Raw genomic sequence first — 26,904 nt, 5'->3', positions numbered from 1 at the left:
TGAGCCAAGGGTGATTATCAAAGAGAAAACAGAAATGTTGCCATTCTCTTATTAATCAGCTTTAACTCCTGCAGGGGCTGCTAGGGAACAAACAGAAAATTGTGTATAGAAAATCCATGGTGAGTTGGATAAGCCTGTGGAAATGCTCTCATGCCTCAAAACAGGGGTCCATGAAGGGGCGTGTTTGTGTGTCTTGCATACCGATTCCCCGTGAATGGTTATCCATTCATCTCGCTTCTTTAGACAATTTTATCTCCCTACTTGAAATATTTTACATTTCTACTCGCTTGAGAGTTAGTCCACAAACATTACCAAGGCATTTGCATAGCCTGCAGCCTCTGTGAAGCTGTGGATACACTTCTCGGGGGCCTGGACTACCCCCGTTCCTTTATGGTTCCTGTCAAACCTTGTACAGCTCTGTGCTCACTGAGGATGCAGTCAACAGTCCTGGCAGCATCTGCCCTATGTGTTCATGCTTCGTTCCCTTCCTGTCCCCACTGCGTTGCACTCCGGGTCCTGCGCGGCAGCTCTCATCTCGGTGAGGTCACTAATTCATTCCGTATTGAGCTCCTCCACTCAGCTGTGCTAGTTGCAGAGGGAGGAAGTCCCAGAGCTGTTACACATGGACTCCAGGCCTTGGATCTCCCTCTTCTGGGGGGAGATAAGATGTTTATATCTGAAAAGTTGAAGAGGAGCCGTCTGAGTAGTGCAGAGCATGCAATCAAAGAAAAGAAGGCTCCATCTGGCTGCATTCACTTGTGGGAACCCCTGTTTGGGGTTAAGAACACAAACTTTGGAGCTACCAGACTCATTTCTATACCAGTCACAGCCCTGACTAGCTCTGGAGGAAGTCGTTTTGGCATTCAAGGTTCATCTAGGGAGTGGAAATAATAGTAGTGATATGTAATAGGACATGTTGTCATCCGTGCCAAAGGGGGGACCCCAAAGTGAGCTCCGTGGAGATCGTGGCTGTGAGCGTGGTTATGTGGTAAGTGCTGCACTAATGTTGGTGATGACTGCCACTCATATGTTCCACTTCGATGCTGTAAACATCAAGTTCAGGGTCCTCTTGGCTTCCTTGCTGGAGTATCAGATGTATCAGGCCCTTCCTAGCTTGTGCGTCTGGGGTCCGCTGAGAGAGGATTTTTTCCCTCAGTCTTGGCCCAGGTCAGCTGACAGTGTTCCCCGTGGCCAAGCCCTGGCTTTGTCACTAATTAGTAGCCTGTTTCGCAGATCATGTTGCTTGTCACTTCAGCTCCTTTCAGCTGACTTGCCCCTTCCTAGGTCATGCCCACGGCAGCTTGTTGGTGTTTCTAGGCACAGCTTGGGGATGACCCTGGGTAAACAATTGAAGTCACTCTATTTTTCTATGTTATAACAAAAATCCACTTGCCAAGAAAGCTCGTGACCTTCGAAGATTGGGAAAACTTCATTTGTCATAAACTTAACCAGTTTCAAGTTGGTCTGCTAAAGCAAAGCTTGAAACTGCTATGCAAAAGGCCGTGGTGAGGCTTCCGTTCTGTCCTCACCGCTAACTGCCGGGGTCTTCTGCATACCACTGAACCTCTGGGCTTCCTGGCCTCACTCTCCAAACCTGGAAGTCTTCAGCCATGACTAAGCCCCAGTTTGAGGTGTTTAATTTTGGCTTTTTGATAACAGTCTTGGTTTCCAAGGGTGTTGGCAGATTCCCTGTGAGATCATGTTCTCTACCATCAGGGTTCCATAGTATTCAGACATGTGCAAGTTAGAAACACTGCTATATGGTTCACTGAGCCTGGGACAGAGCCCAGCACGTGGTAACTCCTCAGTAATTAGCTGTCGTTGTCTGAGAACATTGGTATTGCCATTAAGAGGGTGTTTACTCTCTCCCACTTTAAAGTGGTAAAATGATTGTCATGGTTGCAGATTTATTCTTTGATTGGTCAGTGACATTTTTTATTTTGCCTTCATGATAATTGCTAGTAGTTATTAAATATAAAGATATGCCCGGTATTGAACACACAGTTGTTATGCTTTCTGCAACATCATTATTATCACTGTTTTAGGAAACTTCACAAGGTGTCTCTCCCTTGTGTCTGTCAGGCACTGTCAAAACAAGTGCCTGAGCCTGAATTTACACTGAGATCTATTTATCACTAAAGCCCCTTCTCTGTAATGCCATGACACCCCTGATGCGGTGTGGCCTCTAGATTTGTGCTGGCTCAGTTTATAATGCTAAAGTGAATCAGTTGCCTTAACTTATGCCTATGATAAAAAAAAGTCTGTTCTCCATATGAGCTAGCTATGTCCCACAATTTTCTTATACTTGTGCACTTAACTCATGTCATGTGTAGTTGAACATTTGGTTATTTGTTGAGAATATGACTTGACTATTCAACAAAAGAACTTTCTGAGAGTAGGAACTATTCTCTGTGTATTTGCATCCCAGCACTAGTTGCGGTAATGAGCTCTTGTTATAGTAGATGTTACTTAACTAACCCATGGATTTGCTGGTTGGGTATAGTTGCTTAATTAGTCTCACCCGCTGAATTTGCAGAATTTGTCATTCGTCCTTCATTCACCAAGTATCTAACGTGTCTCTACTGTGATAGCCACTGGGCATATAGAAATAACTAGAGACCATCAGGCATGTTTGTAATTGAAGAACTATAATCTGGAAAACCACAAGCTGATACGTTGTTGTGGAAAGAGTAAGGATGAAGTAAAGGCGTTACTTTTCCTTTCAGAGTTCAGCTTTTTATCGAGTGTGTTACAAAAGAGGTTTAGTCAGAAAGTCCAAAGCCTGTGTCAGCATCAATTTCCTCAGATTTTTTGCTTCCACCTTCTCCTCCTCCACTGGGGCAACAGGGGTGCAAGGGACAGAACCTCCTGCTGGGGCAGCACCAGCTGCTGGAGCAGGGCTACCAGCCACTACATTGCACATAAGGCCCTGGTGTTGACATTGGCCAGAGCCTTTGGGAACAAGTCCAGACAGAAAGACTCAACATTTACCCCTGCTTCTTTTTTTTTTTTTTTTTTTTTTTTTGACAGAGACAGAGAATCAAAGAGAAGGATGAAACAGATAGGGACATACAGAGAGGGACTGGCAGACAGGAAAGAAGAGAGATGAGAAGCATCAATGCTTCGTTGCAGCTCCTTAGTTGTTCATTGATTGCGTTCTTGACTGGGGGGCTACAGCAGACCTTGGGCTCAAGCCAGTGACCTTGGGCTTCAAGCCAATGACCTTTGGGCTCAAGCTAGCGACTATAGGGTCATGCTTATGATCCTGTGCTTGCACCAGTGACCCCGTGCTCAAGCCGGATGAGCCTGCATTCAAGCCAGATAAGCCCATGCTCAAGCCGGCAACCTCGGGGTTTCAAACCTGGGTCCTCTGCGTCCCAGTCCAACACTCTATCCACTGCGCCATTACCTGGTCAGGCTACCCCAGCTTCTTTAATGAGGGCGTAGATCTTGTTCTCCCTGACCCTCACCTCATCATGCTGAAGGATGAAGGCTGAGCAGGTGAGCTCCAGGGCGATGTATTCCAGGAATCGCTTTATATTTTCTAACTATTCACTTCCTATAATAACATTTTGCTATAGAATTCCTGATACAGTCTGTTTTGATTATTCTGAAAATTTGTGAGTCTTCAATAATAACTTGTGATAATAAAATAGAACCTAATAAAACAGTGTAGTAACTTTTCAACTGGCTGAACATTTGGACCTATTGAGGGCTTCGGGCTCCATGTCAGCCTGGAAAGTTACCTGGTGAAGTACCTGGTATATTTTTTAAAAACTCTGTTCTGCTCCATGTCTTTATCAACAACTTAAAGACCTAGAAGACGCCTACATTGTGTTTTCAGGTGGCATAGCCCCCCTCCCCGCAAAGTAGCTTCTACCACATATGCCTAGGATCCCGATTCAGAATGACTTCAATAGGCTGCAATGCTGGATGGAAACCAACAAGACGAAACTGAGCAAGCAATAAATGTACATTTCTGCTTCTGGATTCCAAAGGCAATTGCGCAACTGCACAATGGGGAGGGACTGAGCTTGGCAGCGGTTCATGTGACTAAAAGCTTAATATGAACCAACAGTGGGATGTGGTGGCTAAAAAGAATGAATATAGTCGCGAGCTTCCTCGGTAGAATTAGTAATTCCCCGTACTCTGTGCTGGTCACACTGCATCAGGAACAATTTGTTTAGTTGCGAGAATATTCGGGAGCAACATTGACAAAGCAGAGAGTAGCTGCTAAGAGGGTGTTGAATCCCATCCAAGACCCATTTATTGGACTCCTGTTTTGAGCAGGCAATATGCTAACTGGCGTGGAGAAGAAAGATAGAAAGAGACTGCTGGTCTCTAGCCTCAAAAAGTTGGAAATTTAAATAGAGAGCCCGACAGGTACATACATGACTATAAAACAAGGCGGACCATGAAGCCAAGATGCACAAAGTGCTGTGGGAATTTCGGAGCTGGACTAGGGATAGGATATCCGTAGGAAATGAAGACGAGGGCAGAGGAAGCCTTCGAAGCAGAGGCGCAGACCCAGGAAAACTCGAGGCACGTGCAGGGAGCACTGAGTAGTCTAGACTGCCTGGAAGAAGAGGGTGGGCTTTTGTGCAGGGAGTGAGGCTGAGGAAAGAGGGCGTGGACCAGAGCACGAGACACTGACTGGTCAGCGCTGGGAGGGTCAAGAGGTTGGTGAGCATCTGGAAATAATGACACATGAGGATGAGTTGGAGAAACGATGTGTGTTTAGTCTGGAGAAGAGAAGTCCACGGACCCTCTGGGGAGTGTGAACCAGACTTAAGGTTGTGTTCTTCCAGAAGCAAAACTTGATCTCAGGGGGAAAGGGTTGTAAAGAACCAGCTATGGGTTTTTCTAAGCATAGTTTTTTTAAAAAATCAAAGCTGCCCAACAGTGAAGAGCCAGCCTTGGAGATTGTGAGTGCCATCATGGTGGGCCAAGGAAAAGTTTGAAATTGACACTCCAGAGGGGTTGTGGGGAGGGGATGCTGCAGCTTCTGAGAGACCTGAGGGTCCTGGGCATTACCCTAGGCCTTCTGGTGTGTAATTATCCATTGTTGAGTTTGCTTTCTTCTTTGTTAGATTAGTATAGCAGCTTCTGAAGACCACTGGCATGTGAGTAGTCTCCAGGTCAATGAGATGTCAGACTGACTCTAGTGCAGGCTGCCCTGTGCTCGGACAGTAGCCACTTACCATTACTGCTTCACTGTTCAACACATGCACCATCCCTTTTGAGTAAGCTATATGGCACCCTTTCAAATATGAATTTAACGGATTTTTGTGAGAATTCATCATTAGGTGAATCATACACAAATCAACAATGGATGCAAGTCCAGTGCAAAGAAAACTTAATTCATGAAGATTCTTCATGGCATGAGGTGCTGGGATTACACAGTGGGTTCTGGAGGCGGAAAGGCTTAAGTTCAAATGCCAGCAATGCCAGTTACTAGATGTGTGATTCTGAGCAAGTGATGCAACCTCCCTGTTTCTTAATCTATAAATGGGGACTGACCATGGTTAGTCTCAAACCCTTGAAGATTGGTTGGGAGAATTAAATGAGGTAAAGCACTTAGCAAGTGCCTAACAGTGTAAGATCCAGTTTTACTAACCTAGTTCCCACATTTGACAGTGGTGTTCCAAGGAGCTCTTCAGAGCTAAAAAATAAATAAATTTTTTTTTAAATGGAAGCATCACCATCATCTTGGCTAATGTGCCAGATATTGTTCTGAGGCATCACATGTTAAACTAATCTAACCCTCAGAACAACCTTGTAAAGTAAATACTGTTATTATCCCTCATTTACTGAGCACGCTGAAAGGTTACATATCTTGACCAGTTCAAGCTAATAAATGAGGGAGCCAGGGTTCAAGGCAAGCAAACTATGGAGATAATTACAACCATTTCCTAATAGTTTGAAATTTGGGAAACAAACACATTTTCCTACTTTCTTTCCACTTTTCTTCCAAATACACTGTTATGTAATTTCATGCAGTTTTATTTCTTCAGGGCAGTTTCACACTAATATATTTTTAAGTGTTACTTACCAAACTGAAACACATGGGCCCTGATGATTATGTCTTTGGCCAGAGAATTGAGAAAGAAAGTCCTTAATAAAAGTCAAATGATGCATGAATAACTGAAAAAACATTATTTATAGAAGTTAATATAACCACTTTTGAAAGAAGCAAGTTATCTTTAATTTAACTTCACTACTTTACCACTGTGGGAGCTAAAAAAAGAAATAACAATAAAAACAATCTATTTCCTTCCACCTTCTAAATTCTTCTAGCTGGACTAAGAATCAAATTAACAGGGACAGATTGACAGGAGGAAACCACATTTTAATACATGCACGTGCCGAATTCATAGAAGCCTGCAAGTTCCAAAGGCAGTGAGGAAACACTGGATATAGAAGACATTTCAGACAAAGAAGAAACGTAGGGGAACCAGGTACTAGACTTCAGAAATGAGAACAGATGACTGACAGATAGTTGAGGAAGAAGCGAACACACAAGGCAGGAAAATTCTTGCCAGGCCACTCGGAAACCAGGAGACACAGGGTGTCTAGGTAACAGGTCCCTGCTTGACACCTTCCTCTCTACCATACTGAATTCCAATTAGGCTGAGATGAGTGTGTTAAGGTTTCTTTTCTGGAGCAGGTTTTTCCATCTTAATCTCTTAGGCAGGAAAGGGGAAAGGCCAAAGGTTTTTCTGAATCTTGTTTCTTAATGACTAACTTAAAATCAATATTCCAAAAGGCAGCTTTACGTTTGCAAAACTTTGGTTCCTTTCACCGCCTCCCTCCATTATTTGTTTTGCAGTAGCCACCACCATTGGGATCATTCACTTGAAATCAGTGTCTTGCACTCTGCTTTCCTTTATCTTATTTATAAATTTCTTTCCTTTATCTTATTTATAAATTTTTTTATCTCATATTCCTTTTTAGCAGCAATGTTCTCTCTCTTTCTCTCTCTCTCCCTCTTTTTTTTCTTTCTCTCATCATCATCATCATCATCATCATCATCATCATTTTGTGACACCAAATATTACTCAAATGTACCCACCCACTAGTTAGTTATGTTTTTTTCAAACACTGGTGGCTGCACCATTGCCCACCCTCTTCATAAATTCCAAGTTAAAGAATAATTTCACCAACCCAACACATGCTACATCCATCTCAAATACACCAAATGCGTGCGGAGGACCCGGGTTCGATTCCCGGCCAGGGCACACAGGAGAAGCGCCCATTTGCTTCTCCACCCCTCCGCCGTGCTTTCCTCTCTGTCTCTCTCTTCCCCTCCCACAGCCAAGGCTCCATTGGAGCAAAGATGGCCCGGGCGCTGGGAATGGCTCTGTGGCCTCTGCCTCAGGCGCTAGAGTGGCTCTGGTTGCAACATGGCGACGCCCAGGATGGGCAGAGCATCGCCCCCTGGTGGGCGTGCCAGGTGGATCCCGGTCGGGCGCATGCGGGAGTCTGTCTGACTGTCTCTCCCTGTTTCCAGCTTTAGAAAAATGAAAAAAAAAAAAAAAATACACCAAATGCCACATCCACATCCTTCCTTTGACACCCTCCTAGATCCCTGAAGTCTGTTCAGGATAAGTAAACTTAGATGTAAAGGGCTGTCCATAATTTTCTTTGGAGAATTTTCAGGAATTCCTAAATAACCCTTACAGGAAAAAAACAAACAAACAAAAAACACATCAAAATACAAAACTGAGACTCATCCTGGCTGGGTAGCTCAGTTGATTAGAGCATTATCCCCATTTGCCAAGGTTGTGGGTTCAATCCCCAGTCAGGACACATACAAGGATCAACCAATGAATGATAAAATGGGTGGATCAACAAATAATGTCTCTCTTCCTCTCTCTCTTCCCTTCTCTCTTTAAAATCAATACTTTTTTTAAAATTGTTAATAAATAAATAAAAATGAGACTCACATAGCAACTGTGTACATTAATGTTACAATCTTAAGGAGAATGTGCAGAAACGACTCCAGGCTGTAGAAGGAAAAGAGCTGAGCGTTGCGCCGCAGCTGGGGGAGCATATCAGGAATCACTCAATGCTGTTGTCAGGGCCAAAAATGCAGCTTTTCCCAATCCACCAAGAGAAGGTTCCCTTACGACGAGGAAGGCAGAGATGAGGGAAGCCAACCCATGCCAGAGTTCACCACAGTCTTTTCCTTCTGTGCCGGGACACTGCTTTATTGTTTGGGTCAGGTAGCAGGGCGTGTAATCTCCCACTCCGTGGGTGCGACTATTCCTTTACAGATTAGATAAGAACAACTGATGAACTTTTAAATGCTGAGAAAACTAATCAGAATTGAAAGGGGCTGTGTTGGCCCCAGCCCAAGAAATATGCTGACCGAGATAAAAGCACCTGTTGGACTCCGTCTCCATTCCATGCTTCTCTGCTCTTTAGACCCCCTTTTTCCTTCTCTTTCCTCTCTCCTGTCTGCCATTCTCTCAACTCTCTTATCGCCACCGTCTTCTCTTCCTCCTCTTGTCTACCCCAACTCTATCCCTAAAGACTTAACTTTGCACATGCTCACAACCGGCCAAAATGTGGACTTAAAAAAATTTTTAATGTATTCTTTTATATGGTATATGAGTCTACATACTGGATTTAGTTGGGAAAATAGCTGAGGTGAACACATTTTATTCTCAATTGTTTCCTTTTTATATATGGAATTCATCTTTTAAAAGTATCTTCATTTCAGTTTCAAGCAACAATCTTGACCTCAGTCCATTTCAGAGTTGTCAAGTAGGGTTATAGTTCCAGAATCTTCCAATGGCAAGGCATTAGGGGATAGGGGCAGACACCAGGTCGCACGGTGTGAATACTTTCTTGGACCACAGGGACCTCTGCTGCTTCCCAGCCCATTTCAAGGCCTGGAGTCACACTTCTGCTTCAGCTATTCTTCTGGGGATCCGGATCAGGCTGCGTCGGTTTTTAAGGTCCATGCGTTGCTTTCAGTTTCTGTGAAGCCCAGTTCCTTTTTGTTCTGTGAGGGACAGACCTTCCATGGGGAGAAAGAGCACCCTGTGAGTCTGTCATGTTCTGCAGTCAACTTGAGACGCCTTTTGACGAACCTAGAACAAGTGTGGCCCAGGGGTGGAATTCGGTCCATTCAGCATTCTGCCAGCTAGGGCACATGCTATCTTCATCATCATCTTCCTCCAGGTGTCTCAGGACCCAGTACAGGAAAGTTTTCTCCACAGCAAGTAACACAATGCAAAGTAAAAAGGGCTCTCTGGGAAATTGCAAACTACTCATCCGGTGGATGGTTGTCGATCATGATTCTTTGGGTGGGAAAAGGCAGAGAGGGTCAGAGCGCTGGCACTCAAGGAACTTTCTTCCTTTAAATCAAAGCAATTTGCTGCTCTCTGCACTCTCTTCCTACTGCGAATGAAGTCACCTAACTGTCCCCCTTGACGTCACTGCTCCTGGTGGATGCTGGTTGGTGGCCCACCGCAGGGTTGGCGTCACCACCCCATAGAGGTTTCTTTCCAGAGCCAGGCTACTCAGGTGTAGCAAGAGTTGGTCCGATCAGCCCCTTGCTCCCACTGCCCAAGCCACACCCTTAGCTGCTGTTTTCCGTGGTCCTGAGTGTCTAAATCTTGGCGAGAGAACAGTGATTCCTTTGTGCGCGGCTGTTACAATGAGGTAACCAAAGAAAGGGTCTTGGTCTGGGGCTGTCAGCTGTTACTAATCACGGCTCCCCCGCCCCTCCCGGGGCCGCTCGCCTCTCTCTCTCTTGCTCTACTGAACACACATAAAGAAGATGAATTACTCCCTGGTTCCTCTTCAAAAAAGCATATTGTGCAGCGCATTCCAATACCGTGAGCAAAGGATGGGCTGATGTGAGGGGTAAATGGGTATCTAAGCCACCGCTCAGCGGGGCTTGTGCGGCAGCTGCGGGTCTGGGAGAAAGGAGCTGCCGCGCTGGCCCCTCAGAAAACTTCCTGAGCGCTCGCTGAGAGCAGGAGGAAGCCCCTGCTGCGGGGCCTCTGGCAGACCGTGTTTCTGGACCCATCACAGGGCTGTGTGAGGCTGTAATGAGGTCTGATGGACGGCTGAGGCTTGTGTAGAGAAAAGCAAAGCTTGAGCACTCAGCGGACCACAGCGCCCCGTTACCCAGGAGCAGGCGTTACCCAGGAGCAGGCGTCTCCACCCCAGAGGTTAAGGAGAAGGGCTCTGGAAGCTCTTTGTTATTAGAGGTACCAGCAGTTGAAGTTGGACTTAAGTCTCTCCCCTCTCTGCCTCCCTGGATGGAAGTTCATTTCCAAAGGATGACAATAGCCAGGGGAAAGGGTTGCCTGCTTAGTCCTACCAAATTGAGACTAAGAGGCGATTTATGTGACTTTCCTGCCACGAAGACTATTGTCTGCTCTACTATTGTCTGTTTTTATTTAACTGTCTTTTGAAAGAGAGCGTTTTCCTTTTAGCTTTCCACCCTTCTCTTTACTAGTGAACTCTACAACTCAAAGAAAAACTTTTGTTGACAAGTTTTAAGGGTCAGATGAAAAAAAATCAATCTGCCTGACAAATAACATGCCATCATAAGCAGGAAATTTGTAAGAAGACTTCCAGGTCATTCCCATGCGATAAAACAAAACGAAGTGGTGAGAGGCTAGTGAAATGTCAAGTTCTGTAATACTACAAACCGCCACAGTTGGGAAGAAACTTTGGCTGGGGTGAAAACCAGTGTGCAAAGACTTGTGATTTAATTGACTGCATTCCACAAAGTTGTTCTCAGCACTTTGTGGAGATGTTTAACTTTCCTCACTAAAAATCACTGATTATGGCAAAAACTATCTTTGCTCAAAATTCCAGGAACCAAACCTTTTCTAAAATTTTTTCCCTATTACAAGGTTCATAGAGCTGCTGTTCATATGAATTTACCTGACACCAGAGATCGGCACCCTCATTTCCTGGGTCTCCACTAGCAAGATGAAATAAGTTCTTAGGTGTGGTGAGCAGCACAAGGTCAGAAGGAGATATGATGTTAGAAAAGAGAGACCATAGCTCATGGTTTCTTTCTAAAGCCTCTACTATAAACTGAATGAGTTATACATCAGTGTTTGCAAACTTCTTTTTTGTTTGTTTGTTTGTTTACCAGAACCTACAAATAAATACAATATATTTTACATTATGACCTGGCCACAGAGCTGAAAAAAAAGTTTCATAAAATAATACTTACCTTTACCACAGGTGATACATTCTAATATTTTATATTCTATTCTCTTTCATTTAATGGATAAAACTACTAGTCATGACCAACTAAATTGATTTCATGACCTATATCACAAACACTTGATAGACTCCACCCCTCTCTTCCATTCCCTTCCCTGTGTTTATTTTTTTATTTATTCACTCATTCTTTTGTTAACATGTGGATAGATAGGACTATAGCAATTACACATATAGGCTCATCTGCAAGAGTGACTTATGTTAACAGAAGAGAGAAAATAATTTAGGGGTGGTAGAGGGAGAAGGCAAGGAGAAAGGGAGAGGTGCTCCTGGTGGTGGGAGCAGAGGTGTGCTAGCCCCCTGCCCCCCTGACCAACCTACAGACACCTGATGGGAATGACTTCCCAGCTCTGCAAATGAGGTGTCCAGGGATGCTGGATTGGTCACTCTTTCTCCACAATGTCTGTCTCCCATTCTTCAGGATTGAATGAACCTCACTATTTTAGATTAATTGGGGAAAGAGCAATCAAAACTGGTGAGTCAGAATTTCAGAGGATTTTCAACAGAAGCTACTTTAGAACTTGTAATTCATACAATAACCTAATCTAAATTTTGTTTGAGTATGTGGCCTCTACCCAGCACAACAATAACAGTGATAAGAATGACTATCAAATATTTTGGGGATGCCTTCCTGTGCAAGCACTATTCTAGGATATGTCAATCACACAGCTGGTTCTGCTCTCCAGGCACTCCAATTCTAATAAAGAAAGAGGTGACAGTCCTAACTAGCATTTATCAAGGGCCTAGTTTGTACAGACTCATGTTAGTTTTCCCTAAGCTTACAATGTAGGCATTATCAACTTCTTGTCTGAAGGAAATGGAGGCTTAGAGAGGTCAAAAAAACAAACAAGTAGCTTGTTTATTATTTATCTGTTTAATTAATAGTAACAGCTGGCATTTTTTGAATACTTACTATGTGCCAAACACTAGGCTAAGTATGAAAGTCCCTTTGTGCCAATGAAACCCCTCTGAAAGGCTTTCATTATTCCCATTCTACAGATGAGAAACTGAGACTTACAGAGGTCATATAATAATAGAGCCAGAAGTGGGATCCAAGTATTCTAACCTCAGAGACTGAACTTTTAATTACTATGCCATAATTTTAAAAAAAGAAAGGCAGGCAGGCAGGCAGGCAGGCAGGCAGGAAGGAAGAAAGGAAGGAAGGGAGGGAGGGAGGGAGGGAGGGAGGGAGGAAGGAAGGAAGGAAGGAAGGAAGGAAGGAAGGAAGGAAGGAAGGAAGGAAGGAAGGAAGGAAGGAAGGAAGGAAATGGCTTTTAAAAATACCTGAGGTTGTCCATAAGTAGTTTGAATATTGCCTTTTAGATTAAGTTCAGACACTCTAATCTGCTATTGTGATTCAAAATTGAGATGAGAGAAAACCACTTATTACCAACAATTTCTAGCCTTTTTAAAGGTTTGCTTTCTGTTCCAGAACCCACAGAATTGTAGTTTTTGTTGTTGTTGTTACAATCTAGTCTATATGGAGTCCAGAAGAGATATTTCAGGGAGAAGAGAAGCATGAGACAGCCAGGGACAGGGATACAGCAGCTCTGTTTCGTGCCCACCGCCCACCTTCCTGCCTCTTCTCTGAGCTGGTTGCCCTCTGGCCCGTCCCCTTCCCGAGGATGTGTGCGCTTGTTCCAGCTCCGGGCAGCTGCTTGAGGACACAAGAGCTCATTTTTCAATCTGCAAACTTGAAGTATGTTGTATTTTTAGAGTTTAACTCTCTTATTTAAAGAAGAAAAACCACCCTGTATTCAGAGGAATATGGTACATGTAGAGCTCATCCTTGATGTAAGCCTGCCCATCTTGAAATTCTAGGAGGGTTGAGAATAGGTGGCTTTCATCGGATGAGTGTTTGAGAGAAGCCCACTGTGGAGGAGGAGCACATCTAAACTGATGTAAAAACAGAAACAGAACAATATTCTTGAACCAGCAGTTGCCATCCCCCCTTTCCTGTTCTTCCTGGGCCTGATCCCAGGGCCCTGGATGAGCAGTAGAACACCGGGAGGGTGAGTTGAAAGACAATTCGTAGCATGCGGCTTCTTCATTAGATTGTGTGTTTGAAAACCAGAGACAGGAAGCATCAGAGGAAATACAGCGAGACACACTAATATGTAGGACATAGGTTTTTAGCAGAGGGGGAATAAAATCCATGCAAATAATTGAGCTTTGGGAACTTGACATTATTTGTGTTATTATTTTTTAATACTTGGCTGAATACAGATTTCATTTATCCAAAAAACTATACTAAATATTATGCCAAAAGAAATTCTATTTAAAATACAGACTTACAGAGTTCCACGTATATATTATGAAACACTCCTTCCCCCAAAAAAAAAATTTTGGTGTATATTCATTGTGCTAAACTGATTGCCAAAAGACTCTTCATAAATAGAGAGGTGAATGCATATTTAACCATTTGCATCAAGAAACTTTCTTCCTTTCCTCTTTTCAAAGTGACTGCTGCCTAAAATACCCAGATATTTGAAGCAAAGTCTTAATCTTTTATATTCTAGAAAACATCTTGTTTGATCTCTTTTAGGTGCTTAACTCAGCGGTGAACATGTGAGAGGTCTGAGGAAATGATTGATTATTCCTTTCTTAATGACTGGTTATTGCTGGGTTGATTTTAAGAAAGGAAAACAAGATTTGTAGCCCTGAACTGTTGGCTCAGTGGTAGGGCATCAGCCTAGCATGTGGATGTCCTGGGTTCGATTCTAGCAGGGCACACGGGAGAAGCAACCATCTGCATCTCCTCCCCTCCCCTACCTCCTCCTATCTCTCTCTCTTCCCCTCTCACAGCCGTGGCTAGAATGGTTTGAGCAAATTGGCCCTGGGTGCTGAGGATGGCTCCATAGCCTCACTTCAGGCACTGAGCAGTGGCCCCAAGATGGGCAAAGCATCACCCCCTACTGGGCTTGCCGGTGGATCCCAGTAGGACACATGCAGGAGTCTGTCTCTCTGCCTCCCTGCCTCTCACTTTATATACAAAAAGGAAAGAAATGATTTGTGTGCCTATAGTCAGCAAGTATTATTGGCCCTCCACACTGCAGGCTCTGGGCTGTTTTCCGATTGATCAGGCTCTCTAGCTAGCCCTTCTGATAACCAGTGCTACTCAATTCCCCTTAAGGTGGAGAATGCTGAGTAACTGTAAATTTTTCCATAGTTACCTCCTCTCTGGAATTTTTCTCCAGCCATCAGGCTCATCTCAGCATTGAACTCAAATGCAAGAAAGTTTAAAAAGCCAGCATGGAAAACAAGCAAATGAACTGTAGGTGACTTCTAGCTTGCCCACAAAAAAAAAAAAAAGAAAGAAAAAAGAGGAAAGGCACTTGAGAGTATGGGGTCAAGTCCTGCTGCTGCTATATACTAGCTGCGCAACACTGGGCAAGCAAAACCTAACTTCTCTGGCCTCTTGTGTCTTCATCTTTAAAATGGTATCACCAGCCCTGGCCCAGTAGCTCAATTGATTGGAGCATCATCTCAACATGCCAAGATTGTAGGTTCAATACTCAGTCAGGGCACATACAAGAATCAACCAATCATTACATAAATAAGTGGAACAAGTTTACATCGCTCTAAAAAAATTAATAAAAATAAACAACAGTTATTTGAAAAAGCTTTATTTAAAAAATAAGAAGGCAACCAATGAACAACTAAGGTGTTGCAACAAAGAATTGATGCTTCTCATCTCTGTCCCTTCCTGTGTGTCTGTCCCTTTCTCTGTCTCTCTGTCAAAAATAAATAAATAAATAAATAAATAATAAATAAATAAATAAATAAATAAGCAAGCCAGCCAGCCAGCCAGCCAGCCTGACCTGTGGTGGCACAGTAGATAAAGCGTCAACCTGGAATGCCAAAGTTGCCAGTTCAAAACCCCAGACTTGCCAGGTCAAAGCATATGCGAGAAGCAACTATAAGTTGATGTTTCCCACTTCTCTGCACCCCTTTCTCTCTTTATTTAATAAATAAAATTGTATCACCAATCTACAGCATGCAGTTGTCATGAAATTAGATGAATATATGTGATTGGTTGGAGGTAGGATTTGATGAGTGAATTAGTGGACCAGCACAAAAGTCAATTCAAGATACACAAAATATATAACCATACAAACATGTCACTGTAATTGGAAGAACAATCACAATACTTACAACAATTGCACAATAATGTTTTTCTTTAGGTTTTGGGATGGCAGATTGTTTTCGTGATAAAGATGTCAGAATGTCTTCAATGAGGCTGGTTTAGCTAAGCCCAGATCAAATGAAGAAAAATGACCATGGAAAATCATTATCTTTATGACTTGCTCTGGAATGTGTTTGCCCAGTACGTGTTTAGATGAGTGCATAGTTGTTGTAGCACACTCGTATAAATACCTACATTCCCTAGTAATCTGCCATCCCCTCCACCCTTGCCCCAGTTCTCCTTTTTTCCATATATTTTCAAGTGACACTGGCTCAATGCAAACTTTCCCCTTTCCAAGCACTTAGGGCACTTCCTGCAAAAGTTCCCTTTTCTACAAAGCAATTTAGGACTTTCCTCTTGTCCCCAGATACTGACATTTGTGTGTAGTCTCTGGTGTAGAGCATTATCCGGAGTCTCAGGAGGCTGGGGGAGGGAGGTGATCGGTGTGCCTGAGGGAGAGGAAAGCGGACGCCCTACTCACCCTGGCTCTTGTCTTCCCAATTCTTCCTCCATTTTCCCACTTCTACCAATAGGAAGGCCTGGTGGGTGACAGATTATCCAGATCTGTCCTGCTGTTGCTCTGATGACCGTGTGTGGCCTTGTTTCTGGTGGTCCCTCTAGTTTTACAAACCTGTCTCAGAGAACAGAGGAGTGGTTAAAGTTGGAAGGAGCTGGGAGGAAGGCACTGGAGTGCCCGGAACAGAGATGGACCAGCAGCCCCCTGCGGTTAGGGGAAAGACCTACATAAAGAAGTGGCTGATGAGGATATCCCCCCACACACACCCCTGCCTAACCGAAACAATAGCAGCTGTGGCTTTATTCTCATTCCAAAGAATAAAGTCAATATGCAGAGGCTGGTAAGACCTCTCATTTGACTATTGAGTCTTCTTATGAGATCATAACTTAAAAAGAATGCCTCAATGATTGTCTTCAACTATTTTGGTATTAGTATAGAGAAAATACTTTCATACTGGTTTTCATTTTTAAAAATTAAACAAACAAAACACTTGTAAACTTTGTTCCTGGAATTGATCACCCTGTGGATTCTGGGATAACTTCCCCCACCCCTGCGTCCTTGGTGGGAGGGACGAAGGGAAGGAGATTCAAGCCTCCTCTTTTCTCTGACTCTTTGGGTCCTCTGTGTTGACCACTTAGTGCTCTCTCTAAATAGCTGTAGGGTCGGGAATAGTGGGCAGGAGCCTCAGAGAAAAGTTGGCATGAGAATGGAAGAGCACCACGGAATAGAAGGCGAAAGGGGGGGAAAGCATCTCGGAGGAAGAAAATGTTGTTGCCTCGTACGCCCTAGCAGAAACATCCAGATGATTGTGCCCATACCACTGGCCGGCCAAAGAATTGCAAGCTTCAGTGGTGACAAGCTCAGGCAATGACGGGAAACAGTGGGCCTGTTCTAAAAGAAATTGTTTCAAGCAAAGAAAGCCAAGATATTGTGAAATGTGATTCAGACCTGAGAATGAAAATGGGGGATGAGACACGCAGAAAACAGATTAGTTCATTTTTAGTGAAGTGTTGAAGTTGTGTCATCCCAACAAATGGATACTTACCCCTGGGTTTCAAGAAATCTAGGGCAAGGATCGAAGAAGCCAAGTTCATACATGAAATCCAGAGTTGGTCTCCTGGTCTGTGGGAGCTACAATTGTTTTTTTCGGGGGCAGAAAGCACACTAAACCTAGTCACGTAAGAACTGGGTTCAAGTTCCCATTCCATTTTACTTGGTATGAACAAAGGCCTTAGAGTTAATTGTTTTTTAATCTGCCTTATAGGTTGTGATTAAAAATGAGAACACATCAGGTAGTAAGCAAGTGCTTATTATGAAAATTATAAACAATATGAATCAAACTCAAATGAAATTTTAAAATAAAGATCATGACTTCTATTCCCATATAAACTCATCACCATTGTATTAAGATTTTTGAGCAAACCCCTCTAGTTATCTAGCAAAATACTTTTTCAATACTTTACCTTACTCTAAATATTTTGGTATGAACAGGGTTACTACCTAAATGTTGAACCACTATTAGAATCTGATACTGATCACTGAAATGCAGTATAACTTTTAATATATTTCTAGAAACACAATTTTAAGTAGTAAAGTAAAATAGTATAATTAATTATAATCAGATTACCCTAGAATGGGATTTTACTGTTTTAGTGGGAAAAGAGGGAAGTAAGAAAATAGCTAATGAAACAGAAGAGACCGTATCAGCATAGATAATCTTTTCAGATTTATGTGTCCTTTACATTTTTTCCGCCCCAGAGGCAGTTAGGGAAATCTTGGAAGTCCTGCCTCCTGGGATATATTGCCTGAGGTAAACTTTGCAAATGTCCTGAGAATGAGGAGAAGAATGTTTGATGTGAGAAGGAAGATGTACTCCAGGCCTGTGGAACACGGTGATGAGAGGCGGGGTACAAAAATGAGAACCCCATGCAGAAAATGCCTTATAAAAGTTCTGATCAATGAGATGACATGAAACAACAGAGGAGCTATTTGAGAACTTTGCCTTATAACGCAATGTCTACTTTAAATGCAAACTGAAGATAGATCAGTAGATGACGGGGGGAAATCACTTCAATTTTACATAAAAACACTAAAAAAAACTCCTGTTCATATATAAAATCATATCTGTTTTAATAAATTTAATGACAGTTAATCTATGTGAGTCACCACAGTGCTTTGATTTGAAATACAATATGCTTAGATTATCCTTCCAGAAATATTTTTGAAGTGTCTATTTCTTCATCTACATTTGCACACAAACACACACACGCGCGCGCACACACACACACACACACACACACACACACACACACGCCACTCATAGTTTCCCCAACTAGTAGTAACCTAGGAAAGAATTTGACCGCCCTTTCAAATAATTAGAGAAGCACGTGAAATGCACTCTTGGGGCAAAAAACAGGTGATGACAGCTTGTGGACACAGCTGATGCCTAGCCATTCTGTAGCTTTTCTTTACTTCACCTTGTGTGATGCCCTGATTCAGGGTGCTGCCAAGTTCTCCTAACCTGTATGAAATCCCATTGCCAGGTGGGATGAGGGTAGGGAAGTGTAGGAGGACACACAGTTCCCGTTACATTCCACTGGAGAATTCCCTAGACTGACTTCCCGAAAACCTCCTTCTGTTTGCCTTCACCAGGAATGGCGGCCCTAGATAGTAAGGCGTCAGGGAAGATGGGAATGCGAGCGGTAGTCTATTACATGACTACGACCATCATTGCCGTGCTGATTGGCATAATCATTGTCATCATCATCCACCCTGGGAAGGGCACAAAGGAAAACATGTACAGAGAAGGCAAAATTGTACAAGTGGCAACTGCAGATGCCTTCCTGGATTTGATCAGGTATGTCCTTGCAAGCGCATCCCTTTGGGTACATTGTGACCACCCAACCCCTCTTATTTTGGGAAGCTAATCACACCCTAAAAGTGGTGTCCAACTGAACCAGCCTTGCTAGGCTTAACATGAAGGTCACAGCTCCACTTCTTTCTAACAGAAACTGCAGTAAGGATCCAGTGTTTGATCTTATGTGAAAGAGGCACGAAGAGCAAGGAGTGGCCATAGGTGGATTTTGAGAGCCCTGCTTTTCAGATTCAGAATTTGATCACTCACTTCTCCTCTCAACTATACAAAGCACATTAGAATATTAATAATTCTTAACTTACTCTTCTCAAATCTTGCTCCTTAAGGCTAGTTTTTATTCAAGTGTAGCCTGTTTATTCTACTCTTCTAATTTAGAACTTGTGATCTGTGTTATCATCTGTTACACACAGCAGTTTCCTTCCTAAAGGGACTTTAGAGATCATCTGGTCTACCTGTTTCAAGATATTTTTGTACTATTTATAAAGAAAGGAGTTAGCAGATAAGTAATAAGAGATTGAAGAACAGCTTCTTTAGCATTGTTTTATGTACAAACTATGTGCTGATTATAATTGAGTCTTATCTAATATTGAAACAGACTTGATGATAGAGTAGGTCCCTACACAGAATTATGACATAAACCCAAGTTGGATCCTGGAAGCTCCCTGCTTGCTGTCTCTACCCTTGCATCCATCAGGTCCTGGCAGGAAGCATGTTGTATTTTCAAAAGGATCATTGAGAAGGGCTTGCAACTGTGCAAGCAGGATTAAGGGAACCTATAAGGGATGGTGAGGCTCCAGGGAACTAACAACAATAAGAAGCTGTTTTGTGACCATCCCTAACTCTGAGAGGTAAAGGTATGAGCTATTGCTGGAACTCAGGGAAAGCTGTGGCCTTGGGGGAAGGCCCTCAGGAGAGGAGCAACAGCTCTAGTCTGGAGGGAAGGAGCTGCTGCCCAACCTGTCAGAGAGAGAGCTGGGAGAATATGAACATCCATCTCTCTCTTACCCTGTGACCTCTCAGAGCATTCCACTAGACAAAACCAACAGGCGCCATAAGGCAAAAGAACCCACGTGCTTCAGTCCGCGGGGTCAGCCTCCCAGCACACAGAGCAGCATGGAGAGTGGATCTAGAAGGGTGAATGGAAGATACCCCAGCACAGGCCTCTAGATTCCCTGCCTGCTTAGCATTCCCTGCCTAATGTGTAGCCCCACCTAGCCTGTTATCTCCAGACTTAGGCCTTTCCTCTCTTCCTTACAACCTACATGCAAAGTGACTGGTTTGCCAATCTCAGATACCAACCCTAGAGGGATCCCCATGGTTATCTGAGAGAAACTGCTCCTAGGGACTTGATTTCATGTGCCACCTCAACGAGCAGGTCTGTGGCAGGCATATTCAAGAGAGAGAGCTGGGGAACAAAGGGTTTCATTGACTGCATCTCTCAATTCCTATCATGGGTGAATTGGTATCATCTATACGTGAGTATGACCCAGCCCCACAGAGCTTCTTCTTGAAAATCTTTTTCAGGGAGTTGATCTCAATGGTCTGAAGGCAACAAGCTACCCTATAAAATTTCATATCAAGTTGTCACCCAATAACAATATTTTTATTTTGTTTATATAGTTAATGAAGGTTTTTCACCATTCTTTCAAAACTTTATTTATCCTCAGCTAGTTTGAATTAGAAGTATTTTATTATATTCTCTTTCTGTATAATTTCTATTCCTTGTTTGAAGAATTGAGATTTGTCATTCCCAATCTGCTGGACCCATCAGAGCACCATGGGTTTCTGCCCTTCCTTGCCCCAATGGCAAATATCTAACGTGTCCCTACCCAATCACTTGGCTTAATAAGCATTTATCCTGGAATCTCCTGAACTCAATGTTCCTATCAAGATTTATAGAAACAGACCCAGTGAACGTAGATGTAAAGGAAAAGAAAACGGATGGTCTAGGCAGTAAAAAGAAAGGGACAAGAATTTCTAACCTTAAAATATGACTTTACCAACATACAACTGCTACAATCTTGGGCTCTACAACTGCTAGGTCATGTCTCCTTCTCCCACAGTCTTCGATCTTAGAGCTCTTATAGTAGTTTAATCTAATTTCCTCTTTAATAGATGAAACAACTGAGACCTAAATGGGTGCCATGGCTTGGCCAAGGTCACACATCTGGTTAGAGACTCCCCAGTGAGAGTGTTGCTTCTTATCCTCTCCCTGCCCTAAACTCAAATACTGCTCTGAGGAAGTAACAAATCTTGCCACATGGACCTCAAGGTCAAACTTGTCATCTTTCTTCTCATTAGTCAACAGAAGAGCCTCAGAAGCTCCAGCAATACAGTGTCAAGTCCCATCCCCCAAGGGACCTTTAGGAGGATTTTTCAGAGAACAAAATTCCACAGTATCACCATGACTTTCAATTCAGAATATTTGGTCCCTAGACACATGGCACAACACCAAAATGGTCATTATTGAGTAATACCACAATTAACCAGAATGCTTTTGACAAAAGGCATTTCCATTCTCACCTTGATTCTTCCAAGGAGCAGGAGTTTAATGATAAAATGGCTGAACAAAGAATCTCATTGTCTGACAGGAGAACAGATGAGTTGAATTAGGGACTTCCCTGAAAAATATGAACTACATGGGCTCACTTAGGGATGACCATATGTCCCATTTTAAGTCGTAAAATCCACCAAAATCTTTCTCTCTTTCTATTTGCTGCTTAGTTCAATCTTAACCTTAGGCACAGTGAGAAAATATTTAAGGGGATAACAGTATTTAGGAAATTTTTCAAGTGACTCTTATTTTCTTTGCAGGAATATGTTCCCTCCAAATCTGGTGGAAGCCTGCTTTAAACAGGTAAACGCTCTACAGCTACTAATTTTCCCTAGTAAATCCTCTCTGGCATACCAACAGAGTGAGACCCTCTTATTTTATTTTATTTTATTCTTCCCATTTCTCTGCAATAAGAAACACGTCTCCACCAGGTTGGAAACTACTCAGGTTTTCTGATGAATTTAAAAGGCAAAAGTAGGTCTTACCTTATACTGAAGGCTTATTAGCTGCCAAATACTGCATATCTTACATACTCATTGCTTATTGAATTTCTGTTTTTAAGAAAGCTAGTCAAAAGACTTCCTCCTCTTTCCATCCTCACATTCCACACACAAAAGCCTCCAATATGAAATACACTTACAAGCTGCTTTAAAGATTAGGGAGATTATTCTGTTTCTGGGTTTGATTTTTTTAAAAATCAATGGAGTGTTTTTTAAAAGTCTACTAAGGGCTTATGGATTCTAAAAGAGTAACTATCAGAAAGAAATGGCAGCTTCATGTCTTGGATGCCAGCTCTGTGCCAACCACTGTTATATTTAGTCCTCACATAAGTATGATGGATATCATTGTCTTTGTTTCATTGATGAGGCAACTCTTCTGTGATAACTCAGAGGGTGGATACATACAACAGGCACACGCTCTCACAAGCAGTAAATGTCAGACCCAGATTCCAATCCATTGTATTGACTCCAGAGTCTATCACCTTTCATCTGCATCAATCTGCTTCCTAGAAAGCGGTGACCAAGGTGATGAGACACCTACCTGGAGGCTGTCATGCCACCCGGTTCCTTTTAGCCACCTATATCCAAGCAACTCTTAGCTCTCTGTATTTTGGGTACAAACATATTTTACTATTAGGGTATAAAATTTGTAAATTTCAGGCCCTGGGCAATTTGCTCAGTAGTAGAGTGTCGACCTGGCATGTGGAAGTCCCGGGTTCAATTCCCAGGCAGGGCACACAGGAGAAGTGCCCATCTGCTTCTCCACCCCTCCCCCTCTCCTTTCTCTCTATCTCTCTCTCTTCCCCTCCTGCAGCCAAGGCTCCACTGGAGCAAAGTTCGCCTGGGCGCTGAGGATGGCTCCATGGCCTTCGCCTCAGGCACTAGAATGGCTCAGGTTGCAATGGAGCAACGCCCCAGATGGGCAGAGCATCGCCCCCTAGTGGGCATGCCAGGTGGATCCCGGTTGGGCGCATGCAGGAGTCTATCTGAGTGCCTCCCTGCTTCTCACTTCAGAAAAATACAAAAAAAAAAATTGGTAAATTTTATTCTAACCTCACTTGAATAAAAAACCTTTGTTTCCCAGATATTAAAAGAGAAATAATTAGACTTTCTGGGTTCAATAATAGTTCCCCAAACATTTTTCCAGATGGTATCACTTCACCCTCATTGTACTCCCCTAACCTTTCTGCTTAGTTTCCGTAAAGCAAACAAAACAGACCCGACCTCATGAAGGACCAAGGTTTACACATATAAGCCACCCTTTGTTTTATCCCCTTTTTAAAAATTTTATTGACTATTTTTAATAGGCACTGAAGCATGCACTTACTGCAACATTCTAACAGAACCCTTTCTTTAAAAGAGAGAGGAGAGAGCCTAAGAGGCCAAAATCTAACTTTTTAATTCAAAATCAAATGTAACCATAAAGAATAAACCCTTTTTAATCTGACCAGCCAACCCCAGCACCATGGGGCTGGCTATGCTAGTAGGTCAACTGGCACCAGATGATATCAAAAATGCTGATTTCTAGCAGTGCTGGGGAATGTACTGACCCATGCAGATTTCTTGTATTTGGTTTTGGGTTGCATTTTGAAGGGGAAGCAAATATGTCTTCCCAGATTTATTTGTCTTAGACCAGAAATCACATGAGGCTGCAATTTCTGTATAGGCTACAAACTGTGTCTAAGGGGAAATAATTGGAGGCATAGGAAAGGCTAACCAGGATTGGAGATCTACCCTAGACGACCCATAAAATGCAAAAACACTCCAATGGAATAGAGATTTGAGAGCTGACTGGAATAGAAGACAACGACAGGCCAGTTTTTTTGTTACATTAAATTACCAGCAGTATCACTGATTCTTGAGGGATATACCCACAGTATTGATAGCTGGCCAGGTCCTTGTTTGGGAATAGTGGTTTCCCATTGGACAAGAAAGTCTCCCGTTTATTCTCAGTAAAAAAATGGCCCAGCATGTTGTATACAGCTGGTCTTTCTTCCCCTACACTCCAGATTCAATTAATATTTGTATATTATTGCTCTCTCTGAGGCTTTACTACTGTCAACATGAAGGCCAAGAACTCTGCTCACATTAAAATCATAGAGGGATGGGTTGAATTGTTTTATCTGGCCTCAGTAATATACTCAGCATCTCCTGTCTGGGGCAGCTATGTAGAATATATGGGGGAAAGAGTGTCTCTTGAATAAGAACAGAAATGCCACTCTGGAATGTCAGAAGTGGGTTGTCACTCTTGATCAACTACTAATCAAGCACCTATTCTTAAGAATGGATACTATCTGGAATGCCTTAAAGACTGTTGTTTGGAGATTTAAAATTTTTAATATCCACTGAAATCTCTAAGTCTAATCCCTGAAGGACTTTGTGATTAGGCACCATTAGCCAACATTGGTATAGTACTTTAACATTTACAAGATGTTCTCACACATTCTGTTTAACTTGATCGTCACAGCAACCCTGCGAGGTGGAACCAGCACAGTTGTCCCTGTTTCACAGCTGCAGAATATGAGCACAAGGATGTTGGTTGATTTGTCCATAATCCCATAGCACGATCCCACTGAGAGTAAAGGGACTATTGTGAATATTTGGATTTATGGTTTTTTAAAAGTCCATTATACTCATTTTATTAGGGTTTCAGAACAAAGCAAAAACACATGTGTGTGTTTAGTCAAACATTTTCAACCAGATTTGGCTTTCCTATTATGATTTGTTATATATATGAGTGTGTGTGTGCATTCATGCTGAGGAAGTAGGAGTAGGGGTTTGTCACGGTTAGATAGATGATAGGTAGATAGGTAGGTACTTTCTCTAACACTATTGTTTGAATGCAGAGTAATGTATATCATAGAAAATTTGGACAACAGAAAGGTGCAAAGAAGAAAAAAATATTCTCTTTAATGCCTGTTGCACCTTTTGTTTTTAAGTTTAAAACCAACTATGAGAAGAGAAGCATTAAAGTCCCTGTCCAGTCTAACGAAACACTCATGGCCGCCGTGATAAACAACGTGTCAGAGGCCACAGCAGCCATTTTAAGTGTCACAGAGGAGATAGTCCCGGTTCCAGGGTCTGTGAATGGGGTCAACGCCCTGGGACTCGTCGTCTTCTCCATGTGCTTTGGTTTTGTGATTGGAAAGATGAAAGAGCAGGGACGAGCCCTGAAGGAGTTCTTCGATTGTCTCAATGAAGCCATCATGAGATTGGTAGCAGTGATAATGTGGTATGTATTTCCATTTGCTGTATATGCTGTGTTCACCACACTTATTGCCATCAACATGTATTCGGCCCTCAGGACGATGCCACCCGGCAGAAAGGCCAATGGCAATGATCCCATTCCAGTAAGCACAAGAAAACCAAAGACTTCCTGGGCTTGTAGTGGTTGGTAACATAGCTGCAAACCCCTCTTAATAAATGTGCTTCCTTGTTCTTTTTTCTTTTTTTTTTTTTTTTTTTTTTGTATTTTTCTGAAGCTGGAAACGGGGAGAGACAGTCAGACAGACTCCCACATGCGCCCGACCGGGATCCACCCAGCACGCCCACCAGGGGCGACGCTCTGCCCACCAGGGGGCGAGACCAGAGCCACTCCAGCGCCTGGGGCAGAGACCAAGGAGCCATCCCCAGCGCCCGGGCCATCTTTGCTCCAATGGAGCCTTGGCTGCGGGAGGGGAAGAGAGAGACAGAGAGGAAGGAGAGGGGGAGGGGTGGAGAAGCAGATGGGCGCTTCTCCTGTGTGCCCTGGCCGGGAATCGAACCCGGGACTTCTGCACGCCAGGCCAACGCTCTACCACTGAGCCAACCGGCCAGGGCCCTTCCTTGTTCTTGCAAGGTGTCAACTCCTTTACCTCAGTGCCAGTGGAATCCCATTCCTCTTCCCCCCATTTTCTATCTATCTAGTTATCCATTTAAAGCCTATTTATGGAGTGTCTACTATACACCAAGCATGTAATGCCAGATACTACAGATAAGGCAGTGAAGAAGAGATGCAGGAATGTCCTGGAGTTTACATTTTTTTAAGGAAGACAGAGATAAACAAATAAATCAACTATATGCTTTAGTCACAGGTGCTATGAAAAAATAAAATAAAATAAGCAGGTTTTATTTTACGTGATGTGAGGTGATAGAAAAAAAGTGACTGGGGAGGAAGCATAAAATTTTCCTTGGAAAGACCTCTGAGGGGGGTGACATTTTTTGCTAAGACTTGAATGACCGGGAGAAGCTAGCCGTGCAAAGCACCAGCAGAAGGGCATTTCCAGGAGCAGGAGAAACCAGTGTAAGGGCCCTACACCACCAGGAGAACTGAGCTCCCCCTCCTCTGTTTGAGCCCTAACAAAGAAATCGAATGTGTTTCCGCGCACACCTGAAGTACTCATGGGCGGTGGCGTGGAACGCCGAGCCACACTTTATAACAGACTTCCTTCAGATGAAGCTGCAAGCAGGAGACAAAGGAAAAGACTAACTCCAAAGAGGAACCTTGACCTTGGAAAGTACATTTTCTCCGGCACGGAGAGAAGCCTTCCATTGGTTTAGCCTTTATTTTTAAATCCAGACTCCTTCTTGGCACCTGAGACAGGAAGTCATCTGTTTCTAGGAAAAATGCTCCCCAACATGATTAAAAATATTCTTTGTCCTCATTGCCACCAAAGCCCAGAGAAATTCACTTTTCAGAAGTTTGTGCAAGACGAATGTAAAAACTTGGGCACAAAGACAGATCAGAATGTGGTCTCCATGGGATCCCCGGATGAAATCCGCGGGGCCCTTCTTTGAAATCCTGGCAGGGCTGAAAGTGGACATTTATCTCATATTATTAAAATGCCTGCACCTTTCACCTCTTTCATGAAAGAAGCCCATTCAAAGCTGGTGAATGAACCTCATGTGTCACATTTCTCGCTGTATATTTTTCCTGTACATTCAACATTGAGTTATTACATTTCTGCAAACAGGTACTCATAATTTCCTGGCCTGTGTTTTTAAAGGACTTTTAAAAGGAGCATTGTATTTTTC

The 26,904-nt window shown here is 43.0% G+C and overlaps 1 protein-coding gene across 1 annotated transcript in view; it reads left to right on the top strand.

Moving 5' to 3' along the window:
- SLC1A3 (solute carrier family 1 member 3) overlaps positions 1-26,904 on the top strand; it is an 85,866-nt gene that overhangs the window by 48,183 nt on the left and 10,779 nt on the right. Inside the window, exons 4-6 of the mRNA XM_066378968.1 lie at positions 18,615-18,819; positions 21,652-21,694; positions 24,831-25,123. Of these exons, the coding sequence (XP_066235065.1) occupies positions 18,615-18,819; positions 21,652-21,694; positions 24,831-25,123 (541 nt within the window). The remainder of the gene's footprint in view (positions 1-18,614; positions 18,820-21,651; positions 21,695-24,830; positions 25,124-26,904) is intronic.

This window comes from Saccopteryx leptura, chromosome 1 (genome assembly GCF_036850995.1).
Source record: "Saccopteryx leptura isolate mSacLep1 chromosome 1, mSacLep1_pri_phased_curated, whole genome shotgun sequence".
NCBI classification, from domain to species: domain Eukaryota; kingdom Metazoa; phylum Chordata; class Mammalia; order Chiroptera; family Emballonuridae; genus Saccopteryx; species Saccopteryx leptura.
Note: the sequence above shows the minus strand (reverse complement) of the source record. Positions and strands in the feature narration are given on the sequence as shown.